General features: G+C 44.3%; 1 protein-coding gene across 1 annotated transcript; it reads right to left on the bottom strand.

Moving 5' to 3' along the window:
- Nucleotides 1–324: 324 nt before the first annotated feature.
- On the bottom strand, nt 325–18,373 carry LOC149281425 (immunoglobulin-like domain-containing receptor 1). Its single transcript, XM_089499285.1, has 9 exons — nt 18,230–18,373; nt 16,794–16,995; nt 6,242–6,436; nt 4,881–5,030; nt 3,438–3,557; nt 1,978–2,124; nt 1,653–1,781; nt 753–1,561; nt 325–366 (listed from the first exon to the last, which is right to left on the bottom strand). Exons 1-9 carry the CDS (start codon nt 18,371–18,373, stop codon nt 325–327), a joined length of 1,938 nt encoding a protein of 645 aa, XP_089355411.1.
- Between the last annotated feature and the right edge of the window lie 820 nt (nt 18,374–19,193).

Raw genomic sequence — 19,193 nt, 5'->3', positions numbered from 1 at the left:
GCGATAATGTTTGCTTGTTGGATGATCTCTCAGATCAGGAAAAAAGGACTGTTCTGTTAAGCCCTCCCAAAAAATGACAGTATTGACGATTTTACTAAAATTTGATTTGTGGATACGTTTTCGTGACAGCCCAGATACCAGCTTTACCCCGTCTGAACACAAACATGAGTAATTTTGTGCTAAGATAACCGACAGCTCCAGAAGGGTAAAACCATCGCTCAATTAACCCCCAGCTGCTGTGGACCCCCAACTCCTATCATTGCAGTCCACTCTAGTAATGGGTTGTGGCCAGCTGGTGTCCACATCATGCGCTTTCATTTCTTGTTAAATGACCATACTCCTTCCGCTCCTGGAACTAGCCCGATCCTGGATAAAGAGAAGAAGAACTGTTAAGAACAGGCACGTTTTTAAGAATGGTTCCATATGCCAATAAAATTGTTAATATTCTCAATAGAGGAGACTGACAAAAAAACATTGGTTAGTAGTGCTTTTTATTCCCCATCCCCACCTTCCCTATCTTAGATTACACTCCCCCTATTACTGCTGCCATCACTTATCCCTTTTTTCATGGTTAATGGATGAATGGTTTACTTTCTGCCATAATTCCTGCACATGCATTCTCTCCTACCAGTTGGGATTAGGAATTAACCCTTCTGTGACCTTTCATGGAAGGGGGAGGGGCATATGCACAGAATAATATTTTCACCCCTCAAAAAAACTATAACTGGAGTATGTTAGGCCACTAAACTCACAGACTGTCTCCCAGTTCCTGGCCGATGAGCTGAACTCTTTCCTACGGTGACATCAATAGATTTGTAGCTGGGTGGCTTCTCTGGCCATTCATAATCTCGTCTTTCCCTTCGACCTCGGGGATGCTCTCGTTCATCTTCTGAGCTCCATGACCCTCGTCGATGGGGTGGAGAAAGGCTCCTTCTGCGTTGTTGTTGTCTTGAATGGCGGTCCGGGCTCCTTCCTGACCTCTGCTCTCCTCTCTCTGGAGAAGTCCTTCTATTGGGGTTCTGCGTTCTCGCCGAAGAGACGTTGGACCGACCACGGCGGTCGTCATAAATGGAATCATCACTATGATAATCACGATCGTGCCGACGGTAAGGAGATGGATCCCTTCTTGTACGGCCACCGCTCGGAGTCTCCCTCCTGTATCCATGAGCCCTATCATTGCGATGTCTGTCTTGCTCTCTCCAATCAATCTCCGTGGAATAGCTGTCTTCCAGAGATCTGTTCCTCCGTCTGTCTCTATCGCCTTCCAGTGGATCCCACGAGTTCATATTCCTCCGTTGTTGGGAGGAGTTACTGGCTCTTTGGGAACCAATAATGTGTTCTATTGGAGGAAGTTGGATGACCCTACGTTCTACGTTCCGCACTCCAATGTCCCCTAGCGATGACAGCACACTTTGCTGATGTCCACCGCCATAATGGCTACCAGCAGGCTGTACTGTGTTAAGGTTTTTTATTTCTGTCTCCAAGAAATCGAGGACTCTGTTAGTGGACGGGGGGTAACTTGTTTGCCTCATCACCGGCAAGCTGTTCTGCAATGAAATATCTAAAGAAAAAAAAAACAGAAGAAAATTATAAAATTTTATGTCATAGGGCTACTGAACAAAATAACTCCATTATTAAACATCTGATCACACCTTGCTGAAGCAACGGGTTGAGCTGATAAGAAGAACTTTTGGAGTTTGCCGCTCCTGCGTACATCGGCTGATCCACAACCCAAGGAAATAGAGCCTCCGCTTGCTTCATGTACCGGTGCCGGGCAATGGCTGGAACAAATAATATAATGTGTTAACACCATCTTTATGATGCTCCAAGTTTTTAAGCAGACCCATCAAAATAATGTGCACAGGGAAGTTAAGAAGGTCATTTATACAAAAAAATAACCCAAACTTGTGCGGCAAACATGGTTTTTGTCAAACCGCATTTGTATTGGCTCATAAGCCCACGGAAACTCTTGCTTACCTTTTTCTGGGCAGCAGCACCTGGTTGGGCAGCATGGGCACTGGACATAGCAGCAGCAGCACTGAGGACAACACTGGCACCAACATATACTGAGGAGCAGTATAAGCAGCAGCCCTCCCATAACGATGAACAGGACCGTCAGCCAATCTGTGGGCAAACGCAACAATGTTTCTCCATGTATGATAGCTCGGTGTGTATCTGTTTATTAAAGATCTGGCTAGGCTTGCGTAGAAAATAGCGGTGGCCCTCGTGTCAGTAACGCCAACCGGCTCGACCATTTAGTGTCCGGTCTGGTTCACAATATTGGTTTCCTTTACAAGGTGCCATAAAATTATTATTTTAGAAATTTCATTATTTAATTCAATAAGTTCTTCAACAGTATGGCTGACAGCAGCTCTTGGCCAGAAGTAAAACTACTTTTATTACCCTCCGCCAGCCAGGACAGAGCAATATGCTGTCTGAGGATTATGGGTTACAGCCGGAAAGCCACCTACCCCACACTTATTACATATTACTTTGCGAGATAATTAAACCAAAATCACAGAAATCTCTATTCGGAAGCAGAAGTTGAAGGGAAGAAGCGTTTTATAGCAATGCTTAGAATCTGTAGTGTGAATTATCTGGCACAAGAAGGGTTAACCATCACAATGTAACATCTAGTCTTCAAAACCGCAGAAAAAGTACAAAATCTTATTAAAAAAAAATGCCTACAAGATGGAGGTGCCAAGGTCAAGCACAGCGATCCCCCAAAAAACAGACTCTCCCTCATTTTTGTCATCTTTAACTTTCTGGTACAAAGCCTCATTCCGCTATTACCCCAGACACATCATACCACAACTTAACCCTTTGTGGTTCATTCCTACAGTCTGTTCATTAGGTTATTTACAATATAATTTCACTCTAGACCCCCATCACCTAAACAGCATTTAGAGTATAGTAAAATAAAATCGTAGGGCTCGGTTACTGTATATTTCTTTCTTTTGCCATTATATGCATTTGCTTGAAGGTCTTCCTTATTCGAACGTATAACTTATTCTAACCTTTAAAACAAACTATGTTTAGTGAAAAAGGGAAAGTGTTCTGAAATGACCTTTTCTCTCCTCCTAGAGTCCACTCCTCAAAGAAAAATAAAGAAAAAATCTGCTTAAACTGCCCTTTTTCAGACAATTCAAGCATATTCAGTTCCTGCAAGGAATTCGGATCCCTACACTCCCCAAAACACACACTACTCGCCCTCCACCTGGCCATCACCATGGAAACAACTAAGAACCCATCTTTTGGATTATGCTGTCAGGACCTTTTTTTTTTTTTTCTTTTTAACTTTTTTTCTTGCAGATTTCACAAATCTGGACTTCAAAGTTTCACGATAATAATAATAATAATAATAATAATAATAATGAAGTGGAAGATAAAACACAGATCGATAAAGCACTTGCACTATTTTTATTTATCGCACTTACGGAGCACAATCATCTTGACTTCTTTGTCCATGTCGCCCGACGTGTCACCTCGGGCTTGCAGGCTGCAGAAATACACGCCATGGTCCCACCACATCACCTCACTGATTACCAGGTCTGCCTCTGGGAAATCAAATAAAAAACACGAGGTCAGATTACAGAATGGATTCCAACGCGAGACGGCAAGACTTTATGAACGGGGCTGTCAGATCACCGAGTGTTCTAAACAAATCCGCAAATCCGCCTGCATTATTCTGGATTCCTGCAGTATTTCAGCAAAAGGGCAGAGCCACGATGCCCCCCCACCCTAAGGCCCCTCCTCATTCCTCAAATCGGGTCGGGGGTGGGGTGCTTGAAGAAACGGACCAAGAAAGAAGACAGAAGGGCAAAAGACACGAAGCACGGCAGCAGAAAAGACGAGTAAAGAAGGAATTTTCCCCCTTCTTTGGATTTATTTTTTTTTTTCGCTAAGAAAACTAAATAAGTAAATGCGTAAAAACAACAACAACCAAAGTGCCTCCCCGCAATGGATTCAATAAAACATTTGGTGCAGAAAAACAAAATCTAAATTAATTTTCTTTTCAAAAATACAAGTCTTGGATCAATTACCCAGGTTTATTGGCTTAAAGTGGGCCAGAAGCTCTGATCAGAATGAGAATTTTTTTTTTTTTATTATTTTTCTTTTTAAGGTTGTAACAGAAAACCTTTAAAAACATAAACACACCCGCTAAGGGGCAACGTGTGTAACGCCACAGCTTTAACAAGAACCGATACAGGGGAAGAAGAATAGAAGTGCTCTAACAGTACCACCAGGTGGCGGTGTTGTACCCATTTGTATAATTGGCAAAGGTTGTCAAACCTAAATTCGCAATTCTATTTTATGGCTATTTTCATAAACACTGTTAAAAGTTACTGCTTAAGCAAAAGCCACGAAAACTTTCTAAATGAGTTAACCCTGCGGAAAATGTAATATAATTACATATACTGAAAAAGTCTATTCCTTCATATACTTTCATTAGTCAGAGGGTCCGGATGGGTGATTAAGACTGAGTCATTCCATTGTTTCATACAGAAAGTATAGTGAGGAGTCAAGGCGTTTGGCTCAGATAACAGAGCAAAAAACAAATGGCTTTCTAGTCCCTGGCAGGAGGGACAAAGCCCTGCAAGGTCGACAGAGCAACGCTTGGGTCTATTCACTAACGGGACAGTTGTCAGTTGTTTTTCAGCTCACTGACTTCAATATACATTATGAAGGGCCAACCCCAATCTGCGACAGGACGACCTGTATACTGTATAGTTAAAACAGTGAGCTTTCACCAAAGTCTCTTCGCTAATTGAATTATACCGGACCAGATGAACTCTATGAACTGTAGAAACTTGCCATAAAAGACCCATTTTGGATCAAAACGACACTTTCTAGGTGATTAGCAAACGGTGAGCACTCACTGTTTTGAATGGTGATTTTGCGTTGCCGGTAATCCATGCCCAGCATCGGTTCATTCTGCCCTTGCTTCTGTACGACGATACGCACCGTCCGCTGGTTATCATTACAGTCGTTGGAAGGGTCCTGACCGAGCTGTAATCCCGCTTGATAATCTGGAAATAAAAGGATAACGTAACGTATACTGAATAAGAAAAAGCCACTCGGCGCAGAAACCCTTCGGTTTCCGTTGCCCAGGCATATGCCCTCCATCCTGCCAAAATGTTAAAAGGCTGGAAAGCTTCTGGTTTAGTGGCTGTGATAGAGGTGTGACTAGGGAGCCGCGGCCTGATCTGCTGGGAGGCTGTTCCACTTATCTACTACCGCTTCAGTAAAGTAAAACATCCTTACATTCCACCTAAGCACATGACCCTCTAGTTTGGCATTTTGTTCTAACAATTTGTCTCCTTTGAAGTAAACCTTAACTCCTGTACTTTGTTAAATCCCTTACATACATGCGCAAGTTTACATGTTAGCATTGTGTACATTTATTCCAAGACTCATTTACGGGAATCTTTTTTTTGTTTTAGAATTCATTTCTTTTGCTATGTTTTCCCAAAACAGTACAGTGCAAATTAACATTCCTGCTAAAACAACTATGAATTTCTCTGTTAAATATCAATTAACCAGAAACACATATTTGTAGACCAAAAAAAAAAAAAAAGATAATTAAGTGAGTTAATTAAAATACGGAACAGCAACATTTTTCTGCTTCTTAAAAAGGCATTCTCTCTGCTGAGAACTGAATAAATTTTTTCACAACAGAATATACATATAAAAATATATATGTATGTATGTATGTGAGTGAATGTATACTTGTGCGTGCGCGCGCGAGCATGGATGCATGCGCGCGAGAGCGAGCATGGATGCGCGCGCGCGAGAGCGAGCATGGATGCGCGCGCGCGCGAGAGCGAGCATGGATGTGTGCGCGTGTTTGTGTGTGTAAGCATGGATGTGTGCGCGTGTGTAAGCATGAATGTATATGTTTGGGGAGCAGGCCAGCTGTGTAGTTGGGGAGCCCTGGGCAATTTTCACACCTGGGCCCTGTGATTTCTAGTTACGCACCGGGCGAGACCCTGAATTCTTGCCGTACACTTATGGGGGCAAAGTGTCCATACAAGGAAACCGGCCTCCGTGGCAAGGTTTGGGACGGTCCATGGAACATCCTTAAAGTGTCCAACACAGACCCCAGTAAAGGTCTGAGGGTTTTGATTGTTCCTTTAAGGGGTCCGAGACGCCTCATTCAGATACAACCCTAAAGATCAGCAGTAATATTCACATATCGTATTGTTGTGTACGCTGCACGGCTTGCAAAAGTAGATCATACCGGCTGAATAGTAGTCAAAAATCGGGTCTTTGCAGAAGGACTTGAAAAGCCAAGTGACTAAAACGTCTTGTATCTGAGCCGAGGTGCTGTAATCGCATTTCAGGATGACCGTGGAGAAGAGCATCGCGTGCTTCTCGGTGTCCTGTACAGTGATGAGTGCAGACAGGCATCCTGCAGAGATAAAACAGAGCAAGTCTCGGGGTTAAATCACACGAAAAAAAAGTGAATTTTTTTTTTTTTAAATAAAAATATAATAAAAAAAAAATAAAATACGTTTGGGAAAAACCACAGTTGAAAGAAAAAATACTTCCATGGCTGCTATGCACACAGGGTAAAATGTGTGGAAACAAGATACACATAAAAGGTTTCCCAATTTTTATATTTTATAATATATATTTTCTATTTTATTCGTGTTTATCCAACAAATTAAAAAACTAAGGCATAATCTCTAATTCACATCATCGATGACATGATCTGGGCAAATGGGGACTGCAAACTTTTTGGGGTAAAAAAAAAAAATAATAAAAAAAAATAATGGAATAATTTTTTTTTTTTTTATTCCAAGGTATGTAACCAACGCCCCGGATCCTCAAGGAAGTGTTAACCGTGTAGTTGCCATGCCGGGTAATTTGGTGTTTTTTCTAGCACATGTAACACATTTTTGGGACGCACCTGAACACTTTAATTCGCAGAGATACATTATATCTAGTGTACTTAACTGTAAAACGAAGGGTTACATCGAGTGGCGGATCTGCTTTAAGCTAACAGGCGTTGCCGTGGCAGAGAACCATATTGTTCAGAAGGCGAGCGTTTTTAATCAAGGTGTAGTGGCTCTTCACAAAATTATAAGATCTTACAAAACTCTTACCGGAGCGAGTCTGCCAAAGTCATAACGCTACAGTACGTAGTAAGTGGAGTGGCTCAACCGACGACACTCCACCGGCGCACGGCTACTTCACTTAGCAAGATATCAGAGAATAAATAAAATATTACGGGGGGGGGGGGGACTACAGTAACTATAAGACGGAGCGCCAGTGCTTTCATATCCTTGGATACGGAGAGAAACGACAAATGCATCTATTAATAGTTCTCGACGAACAATGTTTACAGACGGCCTTCGGTGGAAACCAATAAAATAAAAAAAAATGCACATATTACATCATAAAAATAAACAAAAATCCTCAAAAAAAAAAATCACAGTAAAATGTGCTGCAAATAAAGGTTTTATACACCATTTTTTTATGTTTATGCAAAAAAAAAAAAAATATGTGGAAATTTGGGGTATATTCTCTAGTTTACGTCACCAATGGCATGAAAGGCAGAGCAAAAAAAAAATAAATACTTATATTCCAGAGTATGAAATGATTGGTCCAGATCCTTAAGAACCAAGAACGGAGTTAGCAACCTAGAACACTTATACCCGCTTGGGACGGAGGTCTATTTGATTATTACTAGGGCCACTCGGATTGGAGTCCATTGTTCAGCATGAATCAACATAATCATTTTCATTATGCCCCAGGTGACAACCCCGTTACCTGCCAAGTGTCTTAGTGACCCACAGGCCCAGACTGACCAGCGCCTGATCCTGTCCTGTGCATCCACCTGCTGAATTACGGATGGCTACACGCTGCAAAAACATGAAAGTTCCAGGGCCAATTTTAATTTTGTGTCTATGCCTGGTGACCCAAACCTCAATACCTCCTCCGATGTCCCTCTTATCCAGGAGATGTTTGCTGGGTATGAGGGGATCGCAGGGTTCGACAGCCCTAAAAGGGACGTTATCTTTAAGCTCTTCTGATCACCCTCGTCACGCAGACCACCTCAATCGATCGCACTCACTGGCCATTACTGTGTAAATGCAGATCTGTAAAGCAGATCTAAAGACATTACACTGCTCTGCAATCCGCAGGGGTTTGGAGAAATGACAGGACTCGGTTTCTCGTACTTCACAGTTGAAAAGGACATTCCAAGACAGGGCAATGCTCTGCTTCCTTCTTTGTGGGAACAGTTTGGGGAAGGCCCTTACCTATTTCAACATGACTGCGTCCCCCGCGCACAAAGCAAAGTCCATAAAGACATGGCTGGATGGGTTTGGGGTGGAAGAACTCGACCGGCCGGCCCCACAGAGCTCTGACCTCAACCCCATCCAACACCTTTGGCATGAACTGGAACGGAGATTGTGAGCCGGGCGTCTCGTCCGACATCAGCGCCTGACCTCACAGACGCTCTACTGGACGAATGGGCAAATTCCCATCTCCATGCACGTTGTGTACTCACCGCCAGTCAGCGGCAGTGCTGGTTCGGAGACTGCTGAGGGCCAGGGGTCTATTCAGAAATCGCACCCATTGATTTCAACAAGGTCCTTGAATATTTCGGGTGTCGGTGACATGAAACTGTCGCTTTAACAATGTTCAACAGAGATGTTTATAGAAAAAAAAAACATTTGTATCAATGCGACAGATTCTACCTCAGGCAGAGGATTCTTTCAGTTTAATGCAAAAACACAGCCAAAGAAATGACAGATACGGCACGGTTAGGTTAGGAAAAGAGATTTCAGGGAGCAGATGTCTGCAGCGTCTGGGCTTCTGCTATTAGAACTCCTTTAACATTCAGGGGCAAAATAAGGTGTGTATGGCAGCTGTGATTCATCCAATAATCAGGGCCTTCAGAAGAAAGTTCCAGGGCCCAACCGCCAACCAGTCACCCCCACCAGCACAGAGCCCATCAAGTTGCACCCGATGCTGCTACCATCAGTAATGAAGAGGATGTTGCAAGCCCATTGTCTGACAGCAGGTGGCGACGTAACCCACCTCTAACTTACTGAAGGTACTCAGGGAGGGCGAACAAACTGGTTCAGGACTCAGGCTCCCTCATCATCATCGCTCCTTCCTTCTGATTGGCTGTTCAGGCTGTATGATGGCGATCGGCTGATCGCCTAGAGCTGAAGCTTACATTTAACCCAACGGCTGAGGCGTAAACCTCTGGGGAATAACCCCCCTCAATACCTGGCCAGCAGATCTGTGCATCTCCTCCCTTCCAATAAAAAGGTATATATTCTACTTAATGACCATCATTGAAATTATTACACAATTTACTTTATAAACCCCGTTTTCTGATATTTCTATACACGTTATTTGTGAGACGGACATCAAAGGATGAAAGAGGGACAACTCTGGAGAAACGTGTGAAGCGTATATATATATATATATAGTCACAGTTTTATATAACAAAGCAAAAGCCCAAAGCATGAGGCTTTCATAACATATTTGTCCCTGTGCGTCTTACTGTCTGTAAAAATAACATCTCCCAGCTCCTTCCGCGGATAACCTTCTGGCAACGTCAAGAAACCTTATCCTTTGTAATAAAAGATTAAAAAAAATAAGGTAGTTTTGGCAGCGGGAGAATATTTAGGGTTTGTTGTTTTGTTTTTTTTGCCAACAAAATTTTCATGGCTGTTTCTGTCAAAAAGGAACACAAATTTATCCAAAAATGTCTGTTTATGAAGGCCAGCGTTTCACGCTTTAGAAAGTCAAAATTATGAGAGGTGCGTGAACCGTTCGTAAAGTTATACATGTTAAATTTAGGATTAAATGATTATATCCTATAAGCAGATGAGGGAGATACAATGTATTGGCTGTGATGGAAGAGTTTTTAACCCTTTAAGGACAATGGGTTGTCCTTAAACCCATTATACGCATTCATCAACATTCAACGCTGGAGAATAGCGTTAATCGGTTCAACCGTGAAAGTTTACCCTTTGAGTGCCAGAGGTGAGACACATTGTGAATAATTGTATTGTATGAACTATATACTTGTGTATCTGTTTGTAAACTATTTGCATGTTGCTTTCTTTTAATCAGACAAACTTTCTACAACACTTTTATCAAACATTCGCCCTTAAAAAGGACTTGCTCTACCTGTGAACTTAAAAAAACACGGGTATTTTTGAGCTGCTCTGTCTGTCTGTCTATGTGGGATTGCGTCACACTATACGGCCATTTACCACTTCGCCCGCCACAACGCCAAATTACGCCAAGTCCGGTGTAATTTTTCAGGGTTATATTGCTTACTAAGGAGCTGAATCAGTGGGACTGCACCTTAACCCACTGAGACTCTCAAGCAATTTAAAGCCCTTTCTGGACTCCATTAATGGGGCTCCTGCGTCTCAGGAGGGGCTGCTGAACCCTAAAGTTTGGTCAGAACCTGCAAATACGTACCGAACATAAAATATACAGAAAGGCAAGCACACAACCTCAATGTGCGTCTGTTTTATGCGTTTTAGGTTGCTCGCTCCCCTTTCTGTATATTTTTTTTGCACCTGGTCTAAGACCTTCGCTATCAAGACGTGCCAGAAGGCCTTCAGCATTTTTCTTCTTGTTCGTCTTCGTATATATGTATACTAGGCTAGCCTAAATATCTAGCTGCTCTCCCTGCCTCTGGCCTATCTTAAAGTTTTCCGTAGCAGAGCAGGGGTTAATTCGGGAATCCGTAGGATCCTGCCCCTCATTGGTTGATGCCAGACGAGCCGCCAGCAACCAATAGAGTCGCTCTTACAGACCTTTAAATCCTGGCGAGATCTTACGGACTCCCGTTAACCCCTGCTATACTATGGAAGAATTAGGCTAGAAAACGAAGAACCCATACGAATATTCGCCCAAAACGAACACGGAAACGGGCGAATATTTGCTATGCTTTAGCTAAGTCAGTATTCCTAACAGCGATAACGATGTGTTCCTAAACATTAGGAAGGATCCAGTCCCGTGTTTAGCGACGTTTCAGTTAAGGACAGAATCTACTAAACTGTGCGTTGGTTCCGTTTTCTCTTCTACATCAGAAGGCACTGGCAACCATCCCGAATAATATCATTTTCTACTATTCTATTTTTTAGTCTATTACGTTTATCTTCTGTATCAGCCAATTACAAGTATCGTTAACTTAACGCATTTTACATTCTTTACCTTATAACGGGGCTGATTGATTTAAACCAACCCTGGCAAAGGGCAAGAGATCCATTTGGTATCATGAACCGAGAAGCCAAGGTCAGTTGATCAGCCATTGCGCGCATGTATATATACCTATGGATTTATGTGGCTGAGTGTGATGTGTGTTTGTGTGTCACTGGGGAGAAACCCCCATTTCAAACACCAGGAGGAATTAGAATATAGAATCGCAGGGCTCGCTGTATGGATTCCAGCTCGTAAACCGAATAAGCAAACATGACTTCCGTACCGCGGTCACTCTTAATCAAAAGCAAATAGTATTAAATAACAATGCCTTTGTTAATATCGATAACATTTCCCTGATAGAACAAAGCAAACACTTTATTGACTCAGTCACCGGCTTAATAAACTATGAGCTATTCAGCACAAAACGAGCAAAAAACGTAAAACCTTTTTTATTTTATTTCCCCTATTTCTATATGCCTTTACCAAAAAGATACTTTCTGTAGTAAAGATTTTTACCCAATTGTGACAGAATACGTTGCCCGTCAGTTGAAATAACTGGCCTTATCACCAGGTGTAGTATATGTGCCACGAAACAGAAACCCAAAAAGTCCCCATCTCTAACCGCTTTTACCAGTTTGCTGCCCCATCAGTCGCCACCGTTCCCATTTCTACTGCTGCGCCTGTCTGCATCTTCCTCAGAGCTGCCAGAATGAGAGCTGATGTGTGCTGCTCATCCATAACCTCAGCAAGGAGTAGAAAAGATCTATAACCCTGCTGCGGTTCTGTAACCATCTGTTCCGTAGCAGGTCTAAAAAAAAAAATTAGGTAAATGCAACCTCAAAAGGAACAACACATGACATATTACACCGCGTCATGATTTATTTATCAAAAGTAAAGCCAAAATGGAGAAGCCATGTGTGAAAAACTAAGTACACCTTCACTGCTCGCATAAAAATGAATATGCTAAGTAGCAGACAGGTGCTGCTAGTTGAATGCCCTTGAATAATTGATCATCAGCAAGTGTGACCACCTCAATTAAAGCCAAAGTTTTAGTAGCTTGCTGCTCTGGAGCATTCAGGGGTGTGGTAACACAATGCCAAAGAGGAAAGCCATCAGCAATGATCGTAGAGAAGTAATTGTTGCTGCCCAACAATCTGGGAAGGGTTATAAGGCCATTTCCAAACCATTTAAAGTCCATCATTCCACAGTGAAAATAATTATTCGAAAGTGTAAAACATTCCAGACAGTTGCCGATCTTCCCACGAGTGGACGTCCCAGCAAATCCACCCCAAGGTCAGACTGTGCAACCCTCAGCATATCAGCGCAAACCCCTCATACCAACTGTCAAGCACGGTGGCAGAGGGGTGATGATTCGGGCTTGTTTGTAGCCACAGGACCTGGGAACCTTCCAGTCATTGAGTTGACCATGAACTCTGTATTAAAAATAAACTCTCTTCCTTTATCGTGTTGACTCCCTTTAAGTATTTAAATGTTTCTATCATATCCCCCCCCCCCTGTCACGTCTTTCTTCCAGGCTATAGAGGTTAAGATCCTTTAACCTGTCCTGGTAAGTTTTATCCCGTAACCCATAAACCATTTTAGAAGGCCTTCTCTGAACTTTCTCCAACACATCTATATCCTTCTGCATAACCGGCCCACTGAGCACCGGCACGTCGGGAGGTTGGAAGCCCCTCGGGGCTGCTACATTGTTATTCTTAGTTATTGATACAGACGAGTAACCTCAATGGGGTTTATTTCCAAAAGCTAGGGTAATAGGTAAGGAAGATGTTGGTTTAGAATTGGGCTTAAAAAGAGTCTTTAGAGGGCAAGTTCCTCGCTGTAGGAGCAGAACCGGTCCCCCCCAGAGAAAGCAGTCTGTAAATTCTAAAGTACAAGCTGCTTTCTCAAAACACCAAGGACATCAAAAACATTTCTAAGTCATCAAAAGAACCAACCAGGTCTTTTTAACCGGTGCCAGTTTAACGGTTAAGTGTACGGAACACCTTACATGAAGCGTAAAAGATGAAGTGTCCTAATAATATAAAAAAAAAAAAAAGCAAGGTATCCCACACATATACTGTTTGTATAAATCCATGGATTCTGCCGCGTCGGTAAAGTTTGTCAATTCTGTGCGGGTCCCTGAATCCTGACATCTTCTGCTGGTCGCACTAATTGGAGCAGGACACCTCCGCTAACCCCTTCTCTCCGGGAGGAGCCACGCCAGGCGCCTCCCGACCGCAGGCAGTTCCCTCCGGCGAGGAAGCGATTTTACAGGCGGGTTCATGCAGAGCTGTTTGTTTAATTCAGGTTATTAAAAAAAAAAATACCCGAAGTGCCAGTCCGCTCCCTTTTACAGCCCACAACACCCACGTCTGCACGGTGTATGAATCATATCTCACACCTCGCCGCACGACTGACGTGCTAAATAGAGTAGTGCCTACAAACACACGTATACACGCGGGCCAAAGACAGGCAAACACGCGGGCCAAAGACAGGCAAACACGCGGGCCAAAGACAGGCAAACACGCGGGCCAAAGACACGCAAACACGCGGGCCAAAGACACGCAAACACGCGGGCCAAAGACACGCAAACACGCGGGCCAAAGACCAGCGGGGGGAGACTAATGTGGACTAGGGACAACAGCACATGTAATAATAAAAAAGAAACACACCCCGGGGGGGCGGGCGACGTGGCTTGGGCACCCAGGGGATGGGGATGACTAAGCCGCCCTGCCGCTTTAAGACCAGCGGACGCACATTGCATGTTTATATTCACGTAGCGCATGGCCATGTGTATCTAGCCAGCTGGCGCGGCAGAGTAGGTACGTAAGGGGCACGGCCAGAGGCCCAGTGTGTGCCAGTCTAGGGCAGTCTGTATAGATAAATATTCGTTTTGTTTACAAAGGTATTCTAAAGGCCCAGTCCCCCTACACGTGAGCTTCTTAGTATTCTTTAGTTACCCTCCTTTGCCTAAACCTGGGAACGCTCCGGGTCACCAACGGGAAACTTTGGGTCACAGGAGCGACGTTGCGACACACCCCACTCCCGGCCCATTAAAATAACCTGTGTCCCGATCGTCCACATCCCGCAAGGGGGCTCCCAGGTACGCCCATACCTCTCAATATTTGAAGGAGCCAAAAAGCCAAACTTTAAGGGCTGGGGCCCTGCTGCAAAGTATCTATTTTCGTGAAAGTGTAAAGCATTTAAAAGAATAACAAAGTATTTTATTTGCACAATTATTAACCTGTTTTCTGATGTTTTTATACACATTATTGGGGTCGTTTGGGGCTGTTGAACCCTGTGATACCCTCATACCCAGCAAACATTGGGGAGTAAACAGGGTCACTTGAGAAGTATTTTCTATGTAGTGGACTTATATCCCAGCTGCAAGTCTCAGAGTCGTGGGTGACTGCAAATGCTTAAAAACTGGTGACACGGGGGAATTAAGAGGCTGTATCTGATGATGTCATACCTTGGCCCACATTACATCCTGTGACATCACATCTAAGCCCATATAAAGTGAGTGCTGTCACATGCTGTTTGGTATCCCAGCAAAAAGAAGCTTGTCAGTAAGTATACTATGGGAGAGTAAAGAAACCTGCCAACGGGCAACCATGATCCCGACCAGCATCTTCACGCGGGTGGCTGCCCACCATGAGATGGGGGCGTTTGTTGTTTTTTTGTAATACTTCTATATTTATCGGGTCTCTTCTTATAGCGCCCATGTGTTACAAAGTTACCCTCATACAGCAGGCAGGGTGCTGGCTGGAAGTGATGGGAGCTGTCATCCAGATAACATGCTCAGAGCCATCGTTACAATAGGTGCCGGTGAAAATATTCAACAATTTAAACCGATACAAAAGGACCCTGCTCTTGGAAAGCTAGCAGTGTATTTACAGCCGGCAGAGAGTGATGGGATTTGTAGTGTAACAGATAACAGGCCACAACCGCCCTCTAATGCCAACACCTTGTTTATACCAAACAGCAAACAAAGTAAAAGCAAAGAAAACAAGAGACCTCACCTGCCTTCATTTACACATCAATAGAAATAAATCACTATATTATAAACCCCAAAACGGGTCCTTAACCCCTCGAGTGCTAGAGATCTCAGAAATACACATCAGTGGCAGAAAATAAGATCGTTTTTGTTTAACCCTATAAATCCTCCATAGAATTCAGGAAATAACCCCACAGAGCTGCAAGGACACCTGTCCGATTTCACCTGCTGCAGGTGTGTCTGCGCATGCGCACTGCCCTCCCTTCCCCATTCCTCCTTGTTAGAGCTGTAGGAATAAAAGGGGGGGAAGGGGATCACCCCCTTTACCCTGCTGAGGGTCGCACACTCACCTGTGGCCAGCCAGGTACACAAAACAAACGGCAGCAGGGTCATGTTAAAATCCTAGGGAGTTCCTTTTGCCCCCTGGGAGGGCAGCTTTTCCTTCCTGGTGGGTTTAAATCCAAGCTGGGTGATCAGAAACCCTCTGAGGCCCCTCTATATCTTCCAGGGGTTGCCGACCATCCACCTGGGCATCAGCAGATCCTCAGCGAAACTTCTGCACCAAAACAGAAACCTCTGCCCCTCCCCCGCCCTGTAGCAGGGGTGACAGTGGATCTAACCCCTCCCAATTGGCCAGGAACCTCCTGCACCTCCTCCCAGCACCTGCACCGCCTGGAGGATACACAGAAGCAGCCTCCTTACACTTCTACCTGGGTCCCATTCCATGCATTTACTACTACTTCTTAATAAAGGCTTCTCATATATCCATAAACTATCTTCACAGGGGGGCTGATCTGCTTCCCCATCACCAGCTAAAACAGGCAGATTTAGTTACCCCCCCCTCCTTGCCCTACAACAGCATTTCCCAGACAAAGAGCTGTTACTGACCATCCCCCACCCCCCTGTCGCTCAAGTAGACAGAAGGGGCTTTTATCTCCCTCCTGACAATGGGGATACTTTTTTTGGTAATTTGGGGTCGTGAGAATTTCCGGATTCTGATGATTGTTTTATTGATTATCGTGAATATTATTAATTGTTATTAATATTAAGTGCTCCGGGTCCAACCGTTTGGTAAATTAAGAAAAATCAGTAAAAACCCGGGATAGTCGGCACCTATGTGCTTATACAGACCCAAGGGTTCTTTAGCTTTTATTCAGCCATCTCCTGTTTGGGACCCAAATCCTTCTGTCCCTCTTTCCTCCCCGGAATCTATCCAGGATTATGTAAAAATCTGCATACCTCCCAAGTGTCCTTCTTTAGGAGGGAAAGTCCCTCTTTTGGACCTACATCATTATCTCCCTTTTTCCTCCCCAGAATCCATCCAAGGATTGTGTGTATAACCTGCTTAATGTGCTATTGCATGGGACTGTGTAAAATCTGGATACCCCCCCAAGCCCTTATGCCAATTTTTACATAACGCAACAGATTCAGTAGCGCTGTTGCTATGAGCTTACAATCTATCAGATGTGTTAATGTTGATCTACTAGATTTTTAACCCCGCGCCCTCCTCTATGTTACGCCCAGTGAAGGAATGCCTCTCTCTGCCCCTTTCAGGGTAAAAGCGTTTATCCGGCTCCTGGGCCCTTGGCCTGGACTGCGGCTGGGGTACCGGGTACGGGGTACGGGGTACGGGGTGGGGGGGAGCCGAAGACAGCCCCGGATACGGCAAACAATCTGCGTTTCTGAGTTGAACCCGCTGATTTCACCAAAAGAAAGTAAATGTCAAAATCCTGTTGTTTCGGGGGTTTGCCGGTTTCTGTTGATCCCCTCACCCCGTCTCCCGGATGACGAGCGCTCGCAGTGTCCGATGTCTGCCCATCCCAGGGTGTTTATAGTTCAACAAACAGACATTTTATTAGAAGGAAACCACAAATAAAACCCACGCACACGTGCACACACATATACACACACCTACACGTACACACACATATACACACACCTACACGTACACACATGTACACGTACACACACACATATACACACACGTACACACAGATATACACACACGTACCCGTACACACACCTACACGTACACACACACCTACACGCATGCGTACACAACCCCACACGCATACACACACACATACATACACGTACACACGCATACACAGGCACACACATACATATATACACACGCGCATACACACACATACACAAACACGTACACACGCTCACATATACATTGGCCTGGGACAAATGCACTTCCTTCCTTTGTCTACCTTCAGATCATTAGTTAAGTCCCAGCTTTTTCACTTTTCAGACGGCGACTGTCCCAACCCTTTGGATAACATCCTAATCGGTCAGAGGGGAGGTCCGCCTGCCGCCAAGATGGCGGGACTTAAACATATGCCTCACGTACAGACTAAAGATATCTACAGACCCGCCGTGGCCTTACACGAGACACTGCCGGCACCTCTGTGTGGGGATATGGTCTATAAAACGCTTATGTTTCGCCTTGCAGACTGTATACGATGGGCCAAAGTTCAGGTTGTCGTCCACCGACGGTCCACTGCCTATGGACCTCCGCGGTGACACTTGTTAATTGGGGGTGCCAACTACTAACCTCTCGTCAGATTTGACTAACCTGGGCACTTTTGTTACTCACAGGGATACTCAGTGTTAGTGGGGCTTTGTGGGGGTTCTGGTGACGACGACAATAATGGAGACTTTCAGAGCTGATAACGTTTAATAAGTTTAATTCAAGTTTTAAAACCTTGAAACTTAGTTTCCCGTGACGAATCCTTTTGTTTTCGTGTTTTATACTTTTTGTAATTGTACCATTGATGTGAATGTTCTGTCTCTGCTGCTGTCGAACGCGCACTCCAAATACAAGACTTCCAGCTCTGCGGCTGCAGAGATTCCAATATTCATAAAGAAAAGAGGAAAAGAGAGGCGACGGTTAATCTTTTACGTTCAGTCATTTCTCCATGATCACGGATTTGTCTTTTGAGAATGAATCTGTATTTCAACCTTTTTCCAATAAAAAAATAATTTATGTATTGTCAGTTTTGGTAAAGCCCTGGCCTAACTGGCCTTCCATCATACCCATCGCCACGGCTGGTGCTCTGCTTGGCGACTATTGCCTGGAGAACCGCGGCTCTTCAGATACCGGGCAGCTTGTGGCAAATGGGTCCCACGTCTTATAGACATGGAGGACACCTCGTTTAAGGCTTCCCTCTTTGCCGACATGCACAGCACTACAAGGAAGGTTATTTGGCTTGAGCATCTTAAGATCACTTGGTTGTCTGCAACCTCAGCTTGGCGGTTTTGATTGTTTCCTGCTCCAGCCATCCCTGATCCTCTTCACCCTTGGCTTGGTTGCCCTGGTTAAAGACCTCCATCTTGTTTTTGACCTTGACTTGAGTTTGGCTATTTTTTGGTCTCCTCTCTGGTTTTTGACCTTGGCCAGGTCCTGACCTGCTCTTAATTTATGTATCTATCTAGAGTAAGGCTCCAGCGTCCTTCCTGCGCCAATGCCTGTTTACCAGTCCAGTGCCACCACAGCCCTCCTACATCATGGCTACTCTCTCACTTCTGTGCCCCCATCCATACCCCCGGGGACTGGTCTCTGGCGGCTGTCGTGTCATCCCTGGTTCTCTTGAGACCAGCTATCCTCTCGTCTCAGCCTGATGCCCAGTCCTGGTTCTACACACCGCAAATAGTAGAATACTTTTTATTATTACCTTTATTTTCGCCCCCCCCCCCTGGTAAATGTAATAAGTGGCATGGATCACCAGCGCCCTTTATCTCCCTTTAAAAAACAAACTGCCCTGGCAAGTGAAACGCTGACAGAAAATTGAAGTAGCAAATTGATCCAAATAGAGATGATGGTTTCCCGATGGGCTCCGCACTTTGCAGACAGGTGCAATGGCCGTCATCTTTAGTGGAAAAAGAAAATTGGTTTACGCCGGCTCAGGTGGCGATGGAAAAAAGGGAACTAAACAGACAATGTTGTCTTTTTTCAACTACGCACAACAACCGCTTAGCCTCATCAGGACAGCAGTACCTG

Source organism: Sceloporus occidentalis, unplaced genomic scaffold (genome assembly GCF_023333645.1).
Source record: "Sceloporus occidentalis isolate IW3139 unplaced genomic scaffold, rSceOcc1.0.p SCAF_132, whole genome shotgun sequence".
Classification (NCBI taxonomy): domain Eukaryota; kingdom Metazoa; phylum Chordata; class Lepidosauria; order Squamata; family Phrynosomatidae; genus Sceloporus; species Sceloporus occidentalis.
This window is presented reverse-complemented; position numbering and strand designations above follow the sequence as displayed.

Excerpts from the sequence above, each read along its gene's own strand:
- LOC149281425 (XM_089499285.1), bottom strand. The coding sequence starts at position 18,373 with ATGTCGGCAAAGAGGGAAGCCTTAAACGAGGTGTCCTCCATGTCTATA. Across the intron at positions 2,125-3,437 it reads AGTCAAGATGATTGTGCTCC|ATTGGCTGACGGTCCTGTTC; the intron begins GTAAGTGCGATA and ends GTTTGCCCACAG. Across the intron at positions 367-752 it reads CAGGAACTGGGAGACAGTCT|GATCGGGCTAGTTCCAGGAG; the intron begins GTGAGTTTAGTG and ends CTCTTTATCCAG.